The 23,532-nt window shown below is 42.7% G+C and overlaps 2 protein-coding genes across 21 annotated transcripts in view; one reads left to right on the top strand and one right to left on the bottom strand.

Moving 5' to 3' along the window:
* dph6 (diphthamine biosynthesis 6) overlaps positions 1-23,532 on the top strand; it is a 135,465-nt gene that overhangs the window by 17,042 nt on the left and 94,891 nt on the right. For 8 of the 17 annotated variants that reach the window (XR_015863433.1, XR_015863432.1, XR_015863431.1 and 5 more), the window contains exons 2-3: positions 4,791-4,893; positions 23,023-23,238. Coding sequence is in view for 5 of the 17 variants with exons in the window: in XM_088400568.1 (XP_088256694.1) it covers positions 23,137-23,238 (102 nt within the window). In the remaining 12 variants the exon portion in view is untranslated. Of the gene's footprint in view, positions 1-4,790; positions 4,894-23,022; positions 23,239-23,298; positions 23,371-23,532 lie in introns of those variants that run through there. The other 9 variants (XM_088400575.1, XM_088400577.1, XM_088400569.1 and 6 more) reach the window with 6 other exon arrangements.
* Positions 1-23,532, bottom strand: part of cdin1 (CDAN1 interacting nuclease 1) — a 38,967-nt gene that overhangs the window by 13,406 nt on the left and 2,029 nt on the right. The window contains exons 1-11 of one of the 4 annotated variants that reach the window (XM_088400583.1): positions 22,978-23,048; positions 22,672-22,783; positions 16,106-16,151; positions 15,394-15,458; positions 14,776-14,836; positions 12,849-12,921; positions 6,952-7,031; positions 6,684-6,733; positions 6,151-6,218; positions 5,080-5,145; positions 4,862-4,967 (exon numbers count right to left, since the gene is read on the bottom strand). In XM_088400583.1, the coding sequence (XP_088256709.1) occupies positions 4,862-4,967; positions 5,080-5,145; positions 6,151-6,218; positions 6,684-6,733; positions 6,952-7,031; positions 12,849-12,921; positions 14,776-14,836; positions 15,394-15,458; positions 16,106-16,151; positions 22,672-22,772 (716 nt within the window). In that variant the 5' untranslated portion in view covers positions 22,773-22,783; positions 22,978-23,048. Of the gene's footprint in view, positions 1-4,861; positions 4,968-5,079; positions 5,146-6,150; positions 6,219-6,683; positions 6,734-6,951; positions 7,032-12,848; positions 12,922-14,775; positions 14,837-15,393; positions 15,459-16,105; positions 16,152-22,671; positions 22,784-22,977; positions 23,055-23,532 lie in introns of those variants that run through there. The other 3 variants (XM_088400584.1, XM_088400585.1, XM_088400587.1) reach the window with 3 other exon arrangements.

Here is a 23,532-nt window from a genome sequence, read left to right as displayed (position 1 = left end):
ACATTTTGATTAATCGTCTACCCTGAGTTGTGGCTGACATTACTAATATACCACAATGCAGACTTTCACTAAGTTTAATATATTGTTTTCGAAGGTTGGCTACTTTTGAGACAAATCTGTGTAGCTTACGCCAGTTGTATATTCACCCTCGCAATTGATGAGCATCATCAAAAGGTCAGCACTTGGACGCAGGCTCCTCATGTGTCTTTGATTACACTCTCCCACTAAGAGAGACGCAGGCAACAAAGTTTAAGCTATCAGGCAATCAGACGGCGGACAGACGTGAAACTCAAAACAGAGGCAGCTTGAGAGGAGAAGGCTGCCCGAGTTTAAAAAAAAGAAATGGTTCCTGACGAAGGCCTTTAACAAATGCCAGGCCGGTGAGGAAAGACTCAGATGTGCTTTTCGAGCAACGAGGTCCTGAAGAGAATTAATTGTGAAATATCGTACAAAAACAAATACCTTTCAAATCTGTTACTTACGAGATGTCAATCAAAAACGACTACCATGAACCACAATCAGATAAAAAGCCAACGCAGGCAAACAAACAAATCTCAACCGTATAGCAAAGTTATTCCGGTTGAGTGATGAGGTCATCCGAAGAGCGAAAGTTTTGAAAGCCCTTTTCCAAGCAAAAATGAGAAATGATGGATGGGAAAATTCAAAACAGCATCACAGCATTTGACATTAGTTATCGCGGGGATTGATTTGAAGGTGTTTTATGGTTCTGTGGTTTTACAACTCTGCTTAGAATTATTGTTATTGTATAGAATCATCTCGCTTAATGGCTGCTTGGGAGCCGTGCCAATAAAAAAAAAAACTGAGGGGAAAAAGGAAGACAAATATCAAAATATCAAAAGCTTGCTATAAATCACTAAAAGCCTTTAATCAGGATCTTTTTTTTTTGCTAAAAGCAGAAATCCGCCTAGAATATGGAAACCACTAAATAAAAAAAAACATGCCTATCTTAACCAGGGAATTTTCGTTATCGTCCCTTCTCGAAATCGGAAGGTGAGAATAAGGTAGCAAAAGTGAAAATAAGCAGAGGTGGGATAAAAACAAGGTTATGTGTGGGACAGTGGACCTATAAAAAGGAGCCTGCTGTCTGGGTTATCTCGAAGAAAGCACTTATCACTAGCCAGCAGCCGTGCACGCTGACTGATGGACCTCCACAAAGCGCGAGTACCGCACGCATTATCTGGTACACACAGAGCGGCTTTTTAAACACAAAAGGCAGAAATATGAAGCATTGTTTCCTGGCTCTGTCGTTTGCTACAAAACAAGGTATTTGCCGCAACGTCTCAAATAGAACGACCCAAACATTGGGGGGGACCGACAAGGAAATTGAAACCGAGATAAGGAAGGCGAGTTGAAGAATTTATGATCTCGGAGTGAAAGACGTGAATTCTGATTTGGTGCTAATTTTTGACACAACTTTGCGTGACAGTCTAAAAATCTGTAACCTCATTGCTACTGGATTTATTTTCTATTCAAGCTGGTTTGAGATAATCGATCAATTGATTATTAGATAGCAAACTAACGTGCAGTACTTGGCTGCGGCCAGCAGAGGCACTGCTGAGTCAGCATCAAAATTACTGATAAGTTCTATGAAGAACGTATTGTGTTCAGAACATTCAGATGGATCTCTTGTTCCATTAAAAATATTAATTTTCCTCATATTCAATAAAATAAATGTAACTTATGGGGATATTTGGATAACATTTTGTGAAATATGACATTTTGGGTGTGGCTTAAAAAAGTCCTTTTAAAAATTGCAAATGTAAAAACATATTAGATGATAATATCAATTATAAACATAAAAAAATCGGTCATTGACGAGAGGATGCATAGGAAAAAGAAGCCCCCAAATAAAAACTATGCCAAAGTCACACTTTCAGCAAAAAAAAAATATCTGTCTCAGCCCAGCGGGGAACTCCACGAAAAAAAGGAGGTGAAGAAGTCTCTGTAATTCTGATGTTATCCATTGTGAAAGCTGACAAAAAACATGGACATTCATCTTTAAAAAAAATAAAAAAGTTCCAGCGCCGCCCTCAAAAAGAAAAAAAAAAAAGCAATTCACAGCGTTGACACTCTCGCACCTCATTTCACTCCAGGCTTTCTTCTCCATCTCGCAGTTTCCCGCCGAGGAGGGCATATATGTTTCGCCGAGGTGGCACTCTGGCGGCGCCCGTGTCAAAACCCGGCTCTCAGTCACAATACTAAATGACAAATTTGGATAATATGCACATATATGACCTCACTGGAAGACATGGAGGCTTAAGTAAAGCTAAATCCTCCGGCTGCTAGAAAGACCTGAGCTCGCAGACGCCTCAAAACAAGGCTCCCAAATGTGCATCCTTAAAAGCATGAAATCCTTGAAGCTTCGCGGCTTACTTGTCATTTGGCATTAATGCCTTCACAGAAAGTTGACGGCATCGCACTCCTGCGCGCCGCCGCACCCCAAAACAAACATTTGCAAAGCCCTAAAGGAACTAGCATTGCGCAGAGCTATTTTTTCCGCTTTTTTTTTTTTTCCTGGCTGTGGATATTCTATGAGAGGATGTCATAACAAAGGAAACAATAAAAGAGGCCACGTTCCTGCACAGCATGGGGTGCCCATAATGATAAATAAAAGGAAGGCGATAGATGTCATATGCTTCATCAGGGAAGATGAGATTGCCGCCTTCACAAACAAGAAGACTTTTTTAATATTCATAATTTTCCTTGCATGTGTTTTATTTTTTGCTTGGAGAAAACGGTTTTGAGGTTACGTTGATGTGCATTGAAGAAGAAGGCGAAGAACTTGCAGGTGTAAACCCCGTTAATATTTTCAAGTAATTAATCTATTTGGAGTAGTCCAACAAAAAAATGATAGGCATGTCTATTAAAATAGGACAATGTTGAATTAAGAAATTGTATTGCTTCAATTGACAGGCATTAAATGAATTAGTGAAAAAAAAAATAACAGTGTGCGGTTTTGGATCATAATTCGAAAAAGTTCACAAAGATCAGAAGCTTGTAATTGCGGCTGTGTCAACTCATAACATAAAAAAATACAGGCAATAAAAAATATTTCAACTATGACTTACTTCAAATCAAGAATATTTTGCTAATATAAACAACAATACACAAATGTATGTTTGCGCCTGAAGAAATTCCCAGTTGGTCAAGACAGATGATGTATTAAGGCAAACGCAAAGGTCTTAACCCCCAGCTTCATATAAGGGAGAAATGAGGCATACTGTACCATTATATTGTTATCAATCATTTTTTTGCCGGACGTCTGACAGCTCCTTATCAGAGCTAACCTTTTCACGCCGCCGTTAAGGGAGCCCACGTTCAACATTTGTAGTTTACAAATCTTACAGCTGACTGAGTTCAAGGGGGGGGGTTGAATTTGTGGACTGGCCGTCAACGGGAAAAATGTGAAGAAAAGGGGAAACATTTATTCTTGTAATGTCTCAAAATTATTTTGTGCCTGTTTTCACATTATATTCTGATTAGTGCTATTGATTCTTTCTTAGTACACAATTGCACTGGGGGGGGCGCATTTAAGTAGGACATAGATCTTTCTTTGTCGTGAAGAGTTGTGGTTGTTTTCATGTTTTTGTTCGCTCTATTTAATAATAATAATAAAGTTGAAGTATAAGTGACATAGTGACTCTTCTGACCCCGATTGAAAGCAATGAACTGGGAGTAACCGAAGACTAGTTTGATCGAAGAGGGCTATTTTAAGAGTGATCACTTCCCTCAAAATGCACACAAGGCTCGTTTAATATTCACCATCAGGTAAATAATTCTTACGCAACTCTGATAGTTGGGCGAGATGGAGAAGTCAATTATCCAAACATCCGTCAGAGCAGAGCCCGCTCTGGAACGCTACCGGGCAATAAGATTGATAGCCGAATTGACGGCGCTAGCCGGCGCTTTGCCGCCTCATCCGGGCACTGGACTTGAACACGCCGTTTGATTCCATCATTTTTCCCCCAGATTTTGCTCTTCTCTCTTCGGAGCATTGTACGTGAAGCATCATTACCCTTCACTCCACCGAAGAGGGGTTTATTATGGGGTTAGTGTGTTGGCAAGACTGTTGTTTGGATGATGAATGGAGTTGGTTAGAGCTTTGGAGAGAAAATTATCCGACCCCCCCTTTAACACACACACACTCATTGAGAGACGCTGAGAGCAATTTGCAGTTTGGTCAAATCCGTAAAAAAAAATAAAAATCAGCAAATTCTTTCTCTGTTTCCCGATCAAACGTTGACCCAAAATGACATAAATACCTGAGAGATGATGTAAAAGGTCCAACCATTTTGAAATGTCACCATTATATGTCGATTAAAAAGGAACGGTCGGCGGATAAGGTCGGGATTGACAGTTTTGCGTTTGGATTCTGACACAACAATGTTTATCTGATCGAGCTTCGGGTTGACATGACGGGATCTACGTTGTCACTCGTCTAATACGCTTGGACAAGGCTGTGCCACGGAATATCAATGAAAGACGCCTCCGGGCCAGAAATGGAAGGCTCGGGATCAGCCTAACCTTAGAATCGGCATGTACGTATCGTGACGCTTTGACCTTCTGGTAACTGGCGGCGCTGCGATAAAAGACGCCGAGCAAAAAAGCTTTTCTGTCTTCAATCCAAGCCGAACAAGAAAGAGGAGTGAAGGAAATCTATTTTTGGAAACGTTTGATGTGCTTCTTTTGCTGGCTCACTGTTACATTGATTTAGTTCAAAAAATAGCACAAGGCTGATTATCTTTTGTTTGCCTCTGATTTCTTTTCAGGTGTTCAACGAGGCCTATTGAAGACGGGAATTGAAAAAAAAGTCCCTTTTAATCTGGAAAGAAAGACTGACCTGTTCCAGTAGCTCCAAAACTGTTCGTTGAGGTAAGTGCGGTGACTGTGGTCGTCTCCAAATGACGCTTTACTCTCAATCCAGTGAACAATGTGACCTTCCACGGCTTTTGGAAACACAGATAAAAAAATTAATTAGGCCATGAAACACAATTTTGACGTCTATATGCATCAATAGTAGTGAAAGTTAATACAATTGTGAGGGGAAAAAATACTAACCAACGGGGACCTCCAGGATGATATCAGGTGTTTTGTCATAACCTTTTGCTCTCAGTTGGTTCTCATCTAAAAGAGAAGACACACGAGTCGCATTTGTTTGACTTTGGATCGCCTTAGATCGGTCGAAAAGCTTTACAACGTTGGCCGGTGTATTTGCTGTGTTCGCACGAAAAAAAAGCTGCGCCCCCAGTTTGTAGTTTGGTGAAGCTTCATAAAATATATGGCGAAGGGTGGGGGAGACAAGGTTGGCATTATAGTCTGAGTAAGCCCGACCCCGAGATCCTCGTGGACGTCAGCCATTGTCCTTGACTTTTTGCACACTTCAGCCATTATCCGCACAACACCTGATTTCTCCATTAAATCTCAGGCTGACCAGGTCATTCGGTTCCAAGGGCCTGCCTCTTTGTCTCCAGTCAAGCTCGACTAATGGGGCGCGGAGGAGAATTGAGAAGAGATGGAGGGTGCCGGTGTCAGCCAAGGATGGAGACAGGCGAGCCGAGAGGGAGGTCAGAGTGGGTTGCCGCGGGCCCGAGGTGCATCCCGGGCTGGGCTAATGCTATTGGCCGCGGCCCGGCTGTTGACATTGTCATGTGGGCTCTGATCGCCTTTTTTACACCAGCTTTGATTAAAATTAATGGGCCGTCCCTGCTGTTGGGTGGCTTATTTCCAATCCATTTATCAAGTGGGGTGAGGTTGCCTCAGTGGCCCCGGTGCCCTCTGACAGTTTTAGAACAGTCCTCCGTATAGCCGTGAAGAAAGGTCAACGCGGCGGGTCCAAATAAATGATGTGGTCTTAATGACACAAGGAATGACTTTCATCCTTCACTCACCTGACCTATGGGATGATGATGATGATGATGATGGGAGGGGAGGAGGGGAGGAAGCAGGGGTTAAATATTAACTTCCACAATTTCACACATGGGCACTACCTCGATTAAATTCGGTCGGGACAAAATCGTATAACCCTGCAAAAATTATGTTTGATGAAAAACAATTGATGTTTGTCTGCCACATTAAGAAGAATAAAAAAAACACTCCAGCAAATAAGTCAAAGTTCAAATCACGACTTACCTAAGAAGGACAAATTTTTCTCCTTGAGTTTGTCACAGAGTAGAACCTCGTGTTCTTGGCCAATAGCGCTGTGGGTTGAAAGAGTCAAGGATTCCAAAAGCAGCTACCAAAGCACTAAAAACTACACACAATAATTGCTTAGTCATCATTATTTACATATGCTTTCCCTGCTTTGACACTTGAGCTACACGTTGACCTCAATAAGCGCTCACATCAAATCTCAGTTGTGAACTCTCCGTGGTGCTGAACCGCATCTGCTTGATGACGAAACAAAATGAGAATATTCAGTGATGCCAATTGCTTACCGCCAGACTCGTGACTTTTCTTTTTCTCTTTTTACGCCGATCCACCGGCTGCGCACGGACATTTTGAATTGCACATCTCCTTCCACATCTTGTATCATTTGTGGTAGAGGGATGGCGAACGCCTCCGCCGTGAAGCAGAACTTTTATGTGGGCTGAGGGCAGACACATCTCATCCCCTTCAATAGCTCCTCGTCAATTTCAAGCTTAAAATTTTATGGGATAGGATACTGTTTGATGCAGTCTACCAGTGGTCCATAACAGCAGTCGTTTACGGTGCACTGAGGAGAGTTGGGGGGAGGGCGAGGGGGGGGGGGGGGGGGGATATTACGATGTGAGCAAGGGAGAGAGAAACAGACAGGTGGAGGTGAGGGAAGAGATGTTGTATACAGTAATGAGCAAGAAGAAAACAATCTGGCAGACAGTTGTTGGATGATTCAAAAGATCCTCCTAAAAATAGCTGACATGCATTAAAAAACAAAAAAAAATATGAATTTACTTGGTAGACGTTCTTGGCCAAGGTTTGGTTTGGGATTAACGATGGTTCCTTGAGCATACTGTTGAGGACTGATTTGGAGGCTGTGGAGAAGAATATAGATTCGTGTAATAATATAATGTAGATCACAACAGAATAGAAATGATTAATCGACAAATAATCGTCAATTCTTTTTGATGATCGAATAATCATTGAGAACTGAAAATTTCAGCCTCTCGACTCAAATTTCTTTTGTCTTCTATGAAAGCGGAACGCTTATTATTGTTTTATCATGAAAATAAATTAAAATTATTATATATAAAATTAAAAATATACAGTAACCGCTATGCTGAGTAGATTTAAAAAAAATTGTAAACTGAATGAAACCGCCTAGTGATGGATTTAGCATACTACTCTATTCAAAATCAGCCACTTGGCATCTGTGCATATCTTCACTAGATAAATGTTTCAGTCCAGAGCACATGCGCTTTATCTATGTAACAAACGCCGACTGTTCTGCATGTCCCATTCTTGCTCTACTAACATTATAAATCAGGCACAAAAAGCCCGCCGGATGGGTTTCCTTTGGTATGGCAATGACGGGAGAGTGAGGGAAAAAAAAAATCTTAAATCATTTCTTAAAAAGATTGGGATTCAATGGATTGTAACGTGTGACGAAATGGCGGCGGCGTGCCGTTTTAGTGAGATATAAATACACACGCGTGCTCGTGACAGACTCGCCGTATTACGTGGGAATGCTTCCATTCACATTTCAGGCTTGGATGGCCCCTGGAATAACATTCCACAGAATCCCGTTGTTATTTGGGAAAAATACGGGTGAGGAAAAATAAATCTGTATACATCCCGATTGACAAAAGCTGCTAAAATTCAAAGAGATGTTTGGGTGAAACCCGCTGGATGCTCTTTTACTGGTTTTCCCGTCGTGAGATGCTTCGAGCTTTCATCTCCGGAATAAATAAAGAAGGCCGGGCGCAAGAGGGGACGAAGCCTTAAGCACTCCCTCCCTCCTCGCTGACACCTCTTTTATTTGTGCTACCTTCTCTGTTTTAGCCTCGCCCTCCAGCTCATAACCCCACACACTCCCTCTCACAACTGCCAAGCACGGGCTTTATTTCTTTGCTCATTTCTCTCCGAGGTTGGTCTCTTCTCCTCCCTCCTCCTCCTCCTCCTCCTCCTCGGCAGATCCATACCGCACTCCCGAGCAGGAAAGAGGGGTTGTAATTTCCCCTTGAGTTAGGACACCTCATGACAAATGATAATGGGTAATCAATAAAGCAGGGGAAATATGAGGCGGCAAACTTTATGAAGCCGGGAGACGTATTACGCCGCAGACAACACTGTTTTCCCTTAACAAAGTCACTACTCGAGTGTGCCTAATAATCTGAAGGAAAATCAAAGGAGCTGCAACCACATCAGCAATATTGGCAACTTATTCCACTTTAATGGCATTTGGATTGATTTTCCACCCCCCCTCGTCCTAATGGTCCTTTTATAGATTTGACGCTGCTTCTGCAAAACAGTCATGTGTATTAAACCTCCCCGAAGGCTAACGGTAGCCATTAAAGCCCTTGTCTCACTAGCGCTCATAATTGGAGGTTTGACCACCACCACAATTTGGTCTCACATAACGCACACAAATACACACTTTGCTACGAGACGATTAACCCCCTCGGTCCCTCAAGATTGTTTTGTACAGTGGAACATGCACTGGTTTAAGGCTCGTAAACATCGAAGGAAACATTTTATGTATTTTTTACGCATTTTAAAACAGTTCAGGAGATGTTTGGTGCTTTAATATGGAAGGTGTCTACTTCCTGTTTTGGTCCCGTTTCCAGACTCAGCTGCTATTGAACACTTTTTTTTGTGTTTAATTCACAAAATATGTTCTATTTGAGTGAACTAGGTTAGTGAATTTTGCTAACTAGCTAGCAACGATTAGCCTAGGAATGGCTTTTATTTTGAAATTGTTCCTGGCTGTCTTCAAAACTGTAGTTGGGGCCAGTTTAACGTAACATTATCCTGAAATATTTTTGAATAGCAAATTAGGAAACTAAAGAACTTCAAATTAAGTACAATGACGTTGCCAGCGTTAGCGGCTGGTAGCTACGGCACAAATTGGTCGCCCACCAATGTCACAGTCAACTTTGTAGGTTCCACCCCATTTTGCTGACTCATCCCAATAAGGGTCCACTTCTACTCCCACCCCCCGTAGCTCCGTTAAAAATAGCTATAAAGACGATGACCTTGGCGCTGACATTGTGGAATTCCAGCCAAGCATCGACGTGATGAAAATCGAAGGCCGGGCGGCGGATAAATCAGCGTGCTTTTAAAATGAATTTACCCTAATGCTCGTTCATCACGCGCTGTAATACCTTTGCGGGCCCTGCCTCAGTTTGGACGGTGTGCACAAACACAGCAGTAAATAACAACAGGGCGCCTGCGTCCCTCGCATCGCTGCAGCTTCCGACATCAGCATACATTAAAAGACGCCCCCGCCTTGCGCTGCATCGCTCCTCCATGACACTCTGAGCTCATCAAACACACACCCACACTTACACACACTATAACATACATAAAAAAGCGGAATATAAAAAGCGCAGTCTGAAGAGCACCAGACACAGAGAACAAAGCCCTGCAGCGCATCTTTGCCCCCCTCTTGTAAACATTCACCAAATTTACTGTAATTGTCCCGCGTTGGTATAAATTGTGACTAAGGCGCCGTATCACACCGTCAGCATCTGAACACGGCAAGAACAGAGGAGGAGGGGAAAACAACAAATAGCACGCTACGCCTCCGTCGGGATTTGCTAAACAAATCACGAGGCTGCGTCGGTATATAAAACTGGGGAAAGAAGACGAGCTAACCACAAAATAACATTGATTTATCGCGGCTCACGTGCGTCATTTCTTTCAATTCCTCCGCCCGGGTGAAAAAGTCATTATCGCAAACGCTGAGAAACCTCATTAGATAGCAACATTTGTTGAGGGAGGACCGTAATAAACAATAACGGATGACGATTGTTATTGCCGCTGACACTGATGAGCTCCTCTGCAAGTTTGTTTATTAATTAAAAAAACACTTTATCCGCAATGTGTGTATGGCACTTAGCCATTTCCTCTACATGCCCACCACAACACGAGCCATTGAGCTGTGGAGTGGGAGGGGGGGTGATGGTGGTGGAGGCTTGCACTCGTTCATCAAACTTCATGGAGCAAGGGAGAGACAGGGCCTGATAATGTGCGCCGCGCTAAAGCTGATTTTCCATGATGAATCTCGGAGCATATAAATTGGCTAATATCTGAAAACATTTACAGATACTCCAGGAATTGACTAGTTGCGCGGCGTGATGGATGAGTCTCCCCGACGCCGGACGACAGCTCCGGCAAATCTCCACGGCTGCCTAAAGCTCCTCATTTGATTTTCCAATTTATTCCTTTTTAAATGCTTCCTCAAATAGAAGATATGGGGGGGGTAAGGTAGGACATTTATTTTAAAAAAAAAGATATATTTTTAGACTTCCTATGGTTGAGGAGCAGGAGGAGCCTGAAGAGGTTACTGGGGCAGAACTGATCTGCTTCCACCTGATTCTTCCTGAAAGCGCTGAGATGAGACTACGTTCCATTGTGTGTGTGTGTGTGTGTGTGTAAAAGAATTGCAGCCGTGGATCTGGCAGCAGCGAGGCTACATAGGTCAGACCATTAGACTGCGGCATAGGCTGGCCGGAGCTCCTCTCATGAAAGGGAGTAATTAGTATACTTGTCAAGTGGAGTGCCACGGCGCTGCTCGCCTCCGCCGAACTTGCGGAAGAATCGCTCATCGTTCCCCCGTATGCGCTCCCCCCCCCTCCCCTCCCTACTGCGCTCATTATTTCTCCACACATACACCCGCGCAATTGTTGCCTTCAGGTGAGCGAGAGCTTTAACAATGACAGCGGGCCTCGTAGGTTTGATTGGCCGCAACGCAAGGCGACATCCAGCGATCTACAAAACGCCGGCGCCATTATGAATAGATGAAAAGGAGCCTGGAAACATTCTCGCAGTTGTTAACATCAAACGCGAGACATTTATAACCTGCCGTACGGGAGCTTCTGTAAAGGAATGCGACAATAAATCTTGAGGGCGCTCGAATCACACGGTTACAAAACACGCGGGGAGCAATCTAATCTGGAGCCCGGGCCTTGGGAAAATGGAAAAGGTCAAATAGCTGGCAAAATTGCCTCCTCGAGAACGAGAGCGGGAAAAAGTATGTCTAAATCTAGAGCGCCTGTCAAAGAGAGGAACTGGAAGAAGACGGGTGATGAGATTGAAGCATAGCGAAGATGCTTGGGAGAACATCCAGTCTCCAAACGGGAAGGTCAGACGCAGGATTCGAACCCAGAACTATGAGGCAGAAGTCCAAACCACTTTCCCGATCGTTTCCGTATTCGCAAACGAATGGTTTCGGTTTCCTTGTGAAGCATGTGACCTTCAAATAGTGGACTAAAAGTTCTCATGTGACCTTTCCCTCCCAACTGGGACGAATTAGCTCGGACTCACCAAGGATCATTACGATTGCTGATATCATATTCAATGCACGCTAAACCGTTTCGACCGCATTGATGTATTTACGAGAACCACCAGACGATATTTTGCCGATTCTCTCGACGATATTTTTTTTTACTGACTGGGTGGTCGATCGTCACGGCGAGGAGGAAAAAAAAACAAAACAAGGAAGGTGCAGAAAACAATTTAAAAGCGTGTATCGATCCAGCCCGGCTGATTGTACAGATATTCCCCCGCACCCAAAGGCACCATCCTCCTTAAATGCAAAAGTGGAATGGAGAGAATTAAAGAAAATAAAAATAACGGCCAGTCACTCTCCTAGTCGGGGTTAATGTCCCTTATAGAGAAGTTTATTGATCTTCACGGGATGCTTCGAAAGCAACTCGCAGCGTGACTTTCATTTTGGAAACGTCACGTTTTGTATTTCCTTTTCGATTATTATTTGCTCTCACAACGAGCGAAAACAAATTATGTTTTCGCTGGATAGCAACACGAGGGAAGCGGTTCTAATATCATCGGAGATTGCCGCCGTCTCTCGGATGAATGAGCGGCTCTACAAGCCGCGGCGACTTTTATTTTGACAAGCGGCGGATAACGGTGCTGTAGGTCCAAAGCAATCACACTTTGACGGTGACAAATGGCCGTCGTGGTGAGTTTGAAAATAACACGCATCGCCTTTCATCCCTTTGGTGATTAAAAATTGCGAGCATGGCTTCTGCGGTCACCTGTAATTCAGTTTTGCCTTGTCAACTACGTTTTTGTGAGCCATTCAGATTTCATCTGACAGGAATTCTGTTACACATTAGTTGAATGAAAATTCCAAATGTAAGTCAGAAAGACATAGACGATTAAATCTGGATTTTTTTTTTTTTTTGCTAACTTGCCTGAGCGTACCTGGACAATGTCTTTGACATTTCCAACAAAAATGTTAGCATCTGGAATTGACTTCCCCTGCAGCTCATCCATCAGCACGACCTCTGTGCTGTTTGCTTTTTATTTTGTCACTTTTTTTTCTGCCAATAACAATTTCCTCAGTGGAGCCCAGCAAGGTTGCAGAGAGGATGCGGGGATACGAAGAAGGAGGGAGTACGTTAGATGGATGCAACCGGGGATGAAGGGGGAAGGACTCCACTGTTATAAATAACACTGATGAGGTGAGCTCGCATTGATCCAAAGTGCGGTTGAGGGGCGGCGGCCCTCCTACCACTCAATCGTCAAAGCTACGAAAGGTAGACTGTTGCACATTTGGATGGAAAAGAAAATACAGCGGCGGCCGGAAGAGAAGGCGGATTCCACAGACAAACGATTCCAATTAAGACTGATGGAGACAATGATTGAGTGGGCGAATGGAAACTCACGCAGTCCGCCCTCCTGGTCCTGAAGGAACCTGTCGAGGATGATGCGAGCCATCAGCGCAGGAGACAGATCCACCTATAAAATAAGAGAATTAGCGTTAGAGGAAAAAATCTGGCATGAATACACAATTTAATTAACTTTTATATTATTTCCTTTTGCCACAGGAAACAATTCCCGAATTGTTTTAATCCAAAAATTCCCCCACAGTAAATAATGAATGTGTCAAAATGATGGTTGGTTTTGTTTTACTCATGAGGAACATACAAAGACCTGCAAATTAGAAATATAAATTATGATTTCTCAAGTCCTTATTGACAATTTAGAGCAAGTCCGCTAAATGTTTGCTGGATATTGCTTGTGTGGCATTACGCTAGCTAGCTAACAGGCAAGTTAGCTCGACACAAATTGTCCACTATTGTTTTTCATAAAACCCGCCATGAAGTCCCTGACACTATGACAGATACTAAAACTGTTTCTCATTTAATTGAATTAACATCTGCTACAAGAAGACCATTAAGTCATTATGAAACCTTTTTGCTTAAGAGCAAATTAATCATTTGTTTGAGGCAGAACTAAAAAAAAACCAATAATTCAATGTTGTTTTCATAATCAAGACCTAAAAAGCCTTTCAGCTCATCTTATCCACTCTTTCCAAGAGTTTGTCCTTTTAACGTCAGTTCGCGTCGGCGTTTGATGAAATTAAGAAAGCAACATAACAAAGGCCGCTCTCTCGCCGAAACTCTCCCGATTGCGTCATCTTCCTGAATATTTTGGTCAAACAAGCTCGGAGGCGCTCGCGAGTTTCGGTTCCGCTGACTTGGCACCTATTCTAAAGCCTTTATGTTTAACTGACCTTTACATAAAAAGTCTATATTGGGCATAAAACGGCAATATTCACGGGGGACATCTAGGGGCGAAAAGGGTCCGGTAGCAGTTTTCATCATTGTTAATCATTTCTCGCCATCGGAGATATATCGTCTCATAAAGGGATGAAACTACATCAATTAGTGGTCTGAGAGAGCATGAGTGCTTGGTTTAAATGTTAAGTAGCATATTAAAATGACAGTTAAATGGTTCATAGACAGTTATCTCGGAGACGGAATCAGTCCTTTAAAAACGGGAAGAAAAAACCTTGTGTCAATTAAATAGCGAATGAATAATGACAGTTAGCTTTGAGGCGCCACTGATGCATGCCACTTCCTCTGATTTTAGATTAAGAAACACTCCGGTGCCATTGACTGGTCTAAGGACGCAATAAAAATTCTAATGTGCATTTAAATGGGCAAACTAGGGCAGGAGTGACGTGAGGGCAATGTGCAGAAATGACAAATAAATGAAAGGAAGTGACATCTGGCTTCACAAATTCAGGATGGAATAAATTAATTGTCATTTTTGTAATCATTTAATATTGACTCAGTTTAATTGTAAATTTAGAATCTTCGATAATGTAGTACCAAATAATTGCCACCAGGTGCGCTATATATGTAATAATAAACTAAAGACTTATTATGATATGGATTTTTTTTATGTGTAATTGTTTATTATAGTAAATAGCCCAGAGTTAACCTAGCGCACAACCTGCGACTTGATGTCAAATCAAACAAGCAATGAAGTGATAGAAGGAGGAATTAACGGCTGACCCCTTCGCTCCTCACCTGTCTGCAGTTTGCACTTTGCCCGGGCCCGCTGCAATTTGGGGAAAATTGCACGATAAAAGACAACAAAGTATTTTCACATCTGCTTGATGGAGGTGAGAGCTAATTACATTAAATAATTGATAATGGAGCCGACCATTTTGGCAATTTTCATAATGACTAACAGACAAGAGAGAAAATCAAAAACCGCTGCCAACCTCTATATAGGCATTGATACAAAAGGACATCAATGAGTGTGTGTGGGGGGGAGGGGGCGAGTAGGGTAAACCATTACCTCATTGGCCAACTCCAGCAAGACGGGAGCAGAGGGATGTGCCGTGGCCTCGCTCAGATACCTTCGTTACAACAAAAGAAGAACAAAAGCGTCGACAACAAATAGGAGGCAGACGGAAGAGGGGAGCACGCGCGGGCTAGCCGAGACATGCTAATGTCCCCGATGACTTTGCCCTGGGTGGCATATGGCAGGCTCCATGTGGTTCAAACAGCACGGCTCCGAGGGCTTCCAACCCCCCCACAAAAAAAACCCAGACATGAATATGGTGGTTAGTTAACCCCTACTGCCCAAAAATGGTGTTTTACCTCCTCAGTGACAAAAAAAACGTTGGCCTCAGTCTCATATATTTGATAAAATACGCAAATTTTTGATTAACAATGCGTGCAAGGTATTCACTTGTGTTTTTTTACTACACTTTTTGCATGTACAGTATATGCCATGTTGACTTTGTCCCCCTAACCCGAAAGCACATATTTTTAAAAATGGTTCAGTGATCCTCTGAAAAATATTTTTGTTTTTCTTGCTAATTACAGTGCATTGCTTTTAGCGTGGAACCCGCCGCCGTCTGGATTGACTCCGGAGGCCGACGGGGCGATGACATAAAGCAGAGCGGCGTACCTTCGGTAGTGGCTTTCGATGACATCGGGCGCATGGTGCCTCGCGATGGTCCTTTTGGTTCGTTTCTGTGGTGAGAATGAGAAAACTCTGACATTTCCGTGCAATCTCCTCTCTGAATCGCAAGACAAGTGTTAGGAAAAGGAAGAGCATTGTTTGAAAACAACATATTTAAAAACCACTACACAAGAAAAAATTATTCCACCGAGACAGCGGCGGTGACTGACACCCGTCAGCCGGATGATAAATGACTCCATTTTCTACCCGTGCTGCCTTCTGCCACCGACAGCGGTGGCCATTTATCATCATCGGCTGTCAAGCGTGGAAAGCGGCAGTGACAGTACGAGTCAGCAAACATTTAGCACACGCAGCCGCACTAGACGGGGAAATTATTATTGTCAGAATAATAATGGTTTAGCATAATTTATTACAGGTCCACCAAATAAGCAGGGGCTAGATGTTATTAGACAGATGGATGGGGAGGCTTGGCGGCCATCCACCGAGGCTCGGGCGGGCGAGTGGCGTCGACGTGAGGAAGAGGAGGGGCTGGAATAAACGAGTGTATGTTGGCAAAGTGCAGGTGGGAGGGGGGGGGCTTGAGGGGCATCTTCCAAACCAATCAGAGAGCTGGCAGTTCAATTACAAAGAAATAAAGGGACATTCATCATTCAATTAGGCACCTGTCAGGACTCACAAAGGGAAGAAAAGTTCTAACCTGATACTCCAGGGAGAAGATGCTCAGAAGAGTGGACTGCGAGTGACTGGAACAAATAAAAAGAAGGACAAAGTTAATTACCAGAAAGCATCGCACACATTGACAAAGGGAGAGAGGGATAGGCGGGACGGGAGGCTTCAAAGCTCGGGACCCAGATGCCCCGTAATCTTGGCGAACATGAAAACAAGTGTGCCAAAGTTGTTCCAGATGATCACCTCTGACGGAGAAAACACGGGGAACTTGAGCTTTTATGTCACTTTCGTACAACTGGTTTGATTCATGTCGCGGAATTTGATGGAGGGTGGGGGCGGAGCAATTTACAAACAACCTGTATTTGTTTGAATGGTCACAATATGGCCTCACTTTTAGGACCCCCCCTCATCTAAGTAACTTTGAAAATGGAAACTGGCGCTGCACAGTGGCTCCCAAGAGTGCGTTCATTCCGAAAAAGTTGCCATAAGCTACATTCATCCCCGGCCCCTCCGGTCAATGTCAAACACCTGGCGAAGACGCCAACGTCGGGAAACAACAAACCTTTTATATTCATCCAATTGTACGGAACATAACCCCCGTATTGCATCATGGCAGAAAGACATCAAAAACTAACAAAAGACAGAGAAAAAACTTCAAACAGTTGAACACAATGTTAGCTGATCTCTCATTTGTTCCTATTTGGAAATAATTTCCCGCGGGATATAATGCAAATTGGAATAATCTGTTACAAAGTGAAGACCTCTATCAACCCTAGAACATTTTTTTTTTTTATATAACGGCCATCCAAGTAATAGTATGGAACATCTGCATCCCACAGATCTGGATTTTTTTATTGTTTTTATTTTAAGTGACCAACTTAATTTAGTTTGATTGATTGGAACAACAATTTGGTTCATATCTTAAAAGTGGAACAATTTGATGCATCTGCACTTTTTCTATCACAACCCATTTTGAACAGAGCAGCAAAATACGCATTAAACTCCCACAGTGAAAACTCATCACAGAGGTGACTGCCATCACCCACAAGGTTGCAGTCTCCCGAAATAAACCTAAACAGCTTCAAGTTAAAAAAAAAAAAAAAAAAAAGACAAAAGGACAGAAACTCTAAGGACACACACACACAAAAAAAACACTGCTGCTTCAGCATTAATTTACAACGATGCTTGGGGACGAAGGGGGCCGGCGCAATTAAGAGGGGGGCCATTAAATGGTCAACTGTCAACATGTGGACACTTAAGGGAGGGCTGGGAAAAAAAATGTCTTCCACACTTCAACCTTGCACCTGAGCATTTTAACAACATTACAGCCTTACGGTTGGCATGGGAGCGTCACGATCCCCCTGCTGGAACAGACATCTGTTAGGTTTTAAATGGATTACTCCATAATGAGCATGATTACAGTCTAATTGCTAAATCTATACCCTGTTAACTTTAAAGGGACATAAACTGCTCTTAATATCTAAGAAAATAGATCTGCTTCAAAAACCCCTAAGATCTTTGGGAGCTTATTTGTTTTTATTTCTTCAGTCAGGCCGTTTTTGAGCTCTTATCAAAACTGGACGAAAAAAGGGAATGACAAACATTGCTGATGTTCACCTTTGAGAAGGTATTAATAAAATAAGGGAAGATGGGTGCCAAGATGTGGACCCAAAGTTGGTCTCCCCTGAGAACTATATGCTTGCTAGCTTTTAAAATGTGGAACATGTTAGATACCTTGTTTTTTTTCCCAGAACGATACCAGTATCCAGCTATTGAGTAATCACCGATACAAAAGTACCGATACCACTACTAGTTTTGATACATAAAATTCCTGCAATAAAACTATCACAGATAATTTTATTGAACTATGTATTTATCCCCAAATAACGTTTAAATTTGCATGTCCAATTTCCTTTGTTCCGAATTTCAAATTTTGTATTCCTGGTCTTAAAATGGCCGCTAGAGGGCGATCGATACGGTGACGATACCGATAGCTGGTATCGGTATTCGCCGATCTCCGCATTAAAGCAAGATTCTTAATTTCATAATCAATAAAACAAATTACATTTGGACGTCTTTTAATTGATTTTTGTTGGACCAAAAATGAGATTCCGGCAGCCGACCAATTCCCCCCACGCTTGGCTTCTTAGATATCATTTTGAACACGAAAAACAGAAGGCTGGGAAACACTAGAGTGGCTGAGGAATGGTTCCTTTTCAACCTCATTATCTTCCTCGACAACATAAGATGGGGGCACTAATACGCACCGACGACCAAAATAGTCACGCGGCCGATGAGATTAAAAATAATTAAAGCCTTCCAGTTTGTCATTTCGCTGCTTTGCGTTCAAGGCTCGCTTAAGTTTGGCTACAGCTGAGGGAAATATTTGAGCTTTAAGTACAAAATTATATTTTCTAATGCTTCTATTTAATCTAAGCATATCAATTAAATTACCCGATGCCAATTGACAAACAATTAATTATAAACAATAGCGGTAATTTAGGTAATGAAAGCCACCTGGCTAATGACGTTGGTATCATATGCTGTGGCGCCGCTTAGCATTTGGCGGATCTGCACGCATGAGAGTGTTGCGTGGTGAGACACTTCAGGGCATGGAAGCGACTAATTTAGATACGGAACATTTTTTGATTTATCGCCCGTCATTGACGATAGCGGGATAAGGAACAAATGCTTAATTTCATCCATGTTATTTGATATTGACATGGTTTATATTGACTGATGCCTCACAAGAACATGTTTTCCCCACATGTCTTATTTTCCGAAAATCCAGTTTCCACTCTAAAATGTGTCCTCACAAATGGTTACAAGGCCAACTACCACAAAAGTGCTTACCTCGGCGTTTTTAGCCCAACGACTTGAAAAGGCACTGTAATCTATCGAATGTACTTGGACAACGTCCCCGATATGAAGAGGAAGTCGTCATTCCCGTGCTTACTAATCAAGTAATTGATTGCATCTATTATTCATGAATTCCTCCGTCAGACATGAAGCTGTAAAAGCGGCTATGAGAAGCTCTGAACGAGACACGATGTACCGGAAGTCTCCCGGCGGTACCTCCAAAAATTGCCCAAAATGTTTTATTTTTATATTTTATCAACACAGAAAGATTTGTTTTCTTAAATTACAATACTCGCCAAAGATCTAATTCAATTCTGTTGCGATCCGGCTCATTAGCTCCATATGTTTTGCCACGTCAGCAAAATGTGCTGAGGATGCAAAGCGTGCAAACAAAATGGGATGTGTATAATTTAAATTGACATTTTTCTATTTGCGGCGTTTCCATAAATCCTTTGGTGACGGCGATAATTCCGAAGAGAATACATCTTTTTGTTTTTTGGTTGTATCAGAAAACCAAAGACAGATGTGTAAAAAGCAATGTTTTAACCAGTGAGTAAAGAAGAAGAAGAAAAAAACAAACGAGAGAGGCTGAGGCGCGATAAATAATCAATGAGCGAGTCCCTCGGCTTCGTCTTGAGCCGAGATATTAGCATCAAAAACAAAGTGTCTGGAGTCAGGAAATCACCATATCAATGGCACATGCCACAACAAGCCTGCCCTTTGCTTTTGCCGCCAAAGATCACGCTAGATAAACCCCCACCGATAACGTCGAAATTAACAAATGCTTGACATTTGCTCGACATCCATTATTCTGACACTTCTGTGTGAATTTCAAAAGGCTGAGCGCATGCTTAATCAACATTCATATTCCCACAGCGATCCGCCGCGCCATATTGCGGCCCGCCTTGGTGCCAATGAAAACGGCACATTAGGGCCCGATTCGAAAAGAACGTACGTGGGTGGGGGGAGATCCCTCACACTGGACTTTATAAACGTTCCCTGCTTTTAAGGACGACATATGACGAATGGGCTGAATGGCATTTTACATAAGGGGGGGGAGAAAAGGGGGCGGGGCTAATCATTACATCCACATCTATTCATAATACACCACAAAAGGACAGATAGGACACACCTCCCCTCCCTTCTTATACTTAAGGGGACAAAGGGTGTATGAACTGGGGGGACCCCCCCACCCCACCCTCCTTTTGGACCCAGGGGAAGTTAGTCAAGACCTCAGAGAGCAGCCCATCATTTCCAATTCTAATGTATGGCCAGAGTAGGACCTAATGTGACTGATGTCACATGTCTCCCAAGCTAGGTGAGATCATACAAAGTCTTCTTCCAAATATCCCCGAGTACTTCATTTGGAATCGAAATAAGAGTCATGTCGGACCTTGAGGGTTGTTATTATTATTCAGGGATGATATTAGCATGCGTCTCCATTGTGAGTTGGGGGTAAGAAAGTGACAGCACCGTGTCCAATGTCCCCCCCCCCCCTCTACCCGACCTGATACCAACCTCCAACTCCCAACCCTCTCCGGGAGCAGGTCAGACCCGGAAAGAGAGGCCAGCGTGACAGATGACTCCCAACATCTGTGTTATGCAGGCAGGCCGTTACAGATGAGGGGGTCTCTTTCGAGTCCGTCTGCGGGACCCTCCTACTCTCCTCCCACTGGACTTATGATCGGACAGGCAGAATGACAGACCCCCCCGTGGAAATCAGCTTGAAATTGACTCTTACTTTCACTTTGTCCCAAGTTTGAATTGTCCCCTATTTGCTTAATCGAAAGGCAATGAGTCCCGATAAACGATTCACTGCTGAAATCAAAATCACGCACACCCCCAATGTATAGTCGCGTTTACATATTCATTACAAAGGTTAAACAATCCCGGAATTGAATATTTTGGAATTCAGAACCAATGTTTGGAAATGTTCTAGTACAAAATATCCATCATAAAAACCGGGATTGACTTAGCCTGTATTTTCCAATCTTTAATAAACGTCTAAACAGAAACAGGGGGGGGCACTTTGGGTTAATGCCAACACTGATTTAAAAGTACCACCAGTAAAAAAAGTTTACAATAATAAAGATTAGTTCACAGCCCTGGAAACAACTGCCATCATCTTATTTAACGGGCGCATCGCTATTCCAGTTGATGTGATACACACAGAGTTATTCCTATAAAAGAATATTGGCTTCCCTCCCACAAAAACACATTTTATTTGGATTTTTACACTATTTTCAAGTATCAGACTATTTTGAACTAATAAAAAATATTCTTCCGACTGCGTTAGCCTGAACCAACTCGCCAGCCATGGCCTCCACGGCCAATATTTACGCAGTGGCAGGGCTCCCACACAGTCCGAGGGGGGGGGGGGGCAGTGTACCCGAGCGCATGCTAAGAGATGATGGATGGCCTAGTCGATATGTTATGTCTTAAGAGCCTGATTTCCTGCCAGTCCAATCACTAACCCTCCAGAGTCCAGCTCAGCTGATTGGACAAGCAGAATAATTCTGCAGGCTGTGAAAACACCGCCGCCGCGCCTGCCTGTCAGACCCGGCGCGGAGACTCGGACATTTTAAAGAGCACGGGCCTCACCGAGATTGCTTATGTTGACCGAAATAATAACAATAGCCGGCAAGACTAAATAGAAGATCCAGTACCTCTGGGAGGCGGCCGGCGATTGTGCAGAATTATTGGAATGCAAATGCTGCTGTGTTTTCCTTTGATTAGTATACTCGGCATTACTATTTTTGTCATGAGGCAATGTGGATCAGTGGGTAGAGTGTTTGTCTCCCAACTTGAAAGTTGTGGGTTCAATCCTCACCCCTGGTGATCAAAATGTCCTTGAGCAAGACACTGAATCTTAACTAGTTCTACTCCTCTGTTGGAGTTTTTAATTGTTTATATAAGAGAGGCATCTATAGTTGAGGGTAAAATGCCATTTGGACAGTGTGCAAAAGTTTTTGGGCCCAGGGAGCCAAAAATACACAGTATTCGTGCCTGAGCGTATGGCATAGTGAATTAATTGAATTGAATTAGGGTAATAAAGTCAAAATGCCAGTATTCTGAGAATAAAGTCATTTCATCAGCATGAAGTTGGTTCCGATGGAATGTCCATCAGTTCATCATTGATGGACTCCTTGACAGTAACTTTGAAACACAGATTTCTACTTTCCTCCGATGGGTAGGAAGCGTCAAATGCATGCGACTTTGTAAGTGACCTCCATGGGATCAGTGATGGTGGTGTAACGGTAGCCTTGAGGGGATTACACGTGTTACGTTCAATAAAGAAAAGGCCCTCGGTGTCAAGGAGAAAGGCAAACACCACCATTAACCCCTCGCTTCGATCTGTAGGGGGGTGCAAGCACTGCATGGCAAAACACGCTTGCTAATTTTTGCACCGGTGGATGGCTCCAAAGACTAGTGAGGAATTAATGGCCATCAAATTACCAATTGCTCTCACAGGATTAAAAAGGTGTTCATCTATCAATCTAGAAGTTAAGTGTTATGTTTTACATGTAGACACTGTCGGAACGGAACTCCAAGGATGCTTTTTAAATACACACATTATTTACAAGTAGCTATTAACATACAGTACAATACAGTAATTACATAATGATTTGCATTGTGTATAAGTAATAACAAACATTTGCATCATGAATTGTTGCACACTCACTTTTTCCAGTTCAATAATTTTTATTATACAAGTAAATTAGTCATTATACTTACTTTGGAAATCTGTCTTTTAGCATCTTCATACACTGCCGCGTTGGTCTTAGTTGTTCTGTCCATCTCACGATCTCTTTGTATTCAGCACGGGAGAGTTTCATCTTCAAATAGTCTGTAAAAGGACATTGTTATTAAAATGTAGCTATCCGGTATTTATAAGAGATCGCCACAGTACTGTAACAAACACAATCCATTAAATTTGTTCGCAGGGTTTTTAAATGGCTAATGAGTCACTATTCTGTTTTAGAGATGGATAAATATGGTTACGGAATGATTAAAAAAAAGCCTCAATAAGGGTTTGTTTACCATTTATCCGGGACGTCTTGTAACAGCTGTTCTGCTTCCCGCTAGGGAAGTTGAAGTGATGACATAGGAGCGAGCTGTGCGCCAATTGGTCAATCTTTGACGGCTCTGAGTATACTTGCCTACGATTGGATCGTTTTGCCGGAAGTGGGCAGAACTCTGATGATGACGAGCTGCCGTCATGGGAAAGAAAGTGTGTTGAGCACACAGGGAAGGCAAACAAGCGCTTTCCTCACAAAATGTAAGCGATACTTTCAAGAAACGGTAATAAAACATGTGTTGTGACTCACAACCGACGGTTGACGCTTCAATTTTTGATTACAGTCAGCTAAAAAGTGCTAAAGAGTGCAATGGCGAGTGAGTGAAGGGTAACGTCATCCCTGGAGCCACCTAACGGTTGATGTTTCTGTTTTAACTTTGTTTTTTACATACCTTCTGTGTTTTTTTTCTGTAAAATAATTCTACAAAAACAAATAAGACAAAAAAACCAAGTCAAAATGATGATATCTCATTACCCATTTAACATTCTGTTAGAGCAATATAACCTATACGCACTAT

The sequence above is a fragment of the Syngnathus floridae genome, chromosome 16, assembly GCF_059516105.1.
Source record: "Syngnathus floridae isolate MCC-2025c chromosome 16, RoL_Sflo_1.0, whole genome shotgun sequence".
Classification (NCBI taxonomy): Eukaryota; Metazoa; Chordata; class Actinopteri; order Syngnathiformes; family Syngnathidae; genus Syngnathus; species Syngnathus floridae.
The sequence above is the reverse complement of the archived record's forward strand: the minus strand, read 5'-3'. Positions and strand labels throughout refer to the sequence as shown.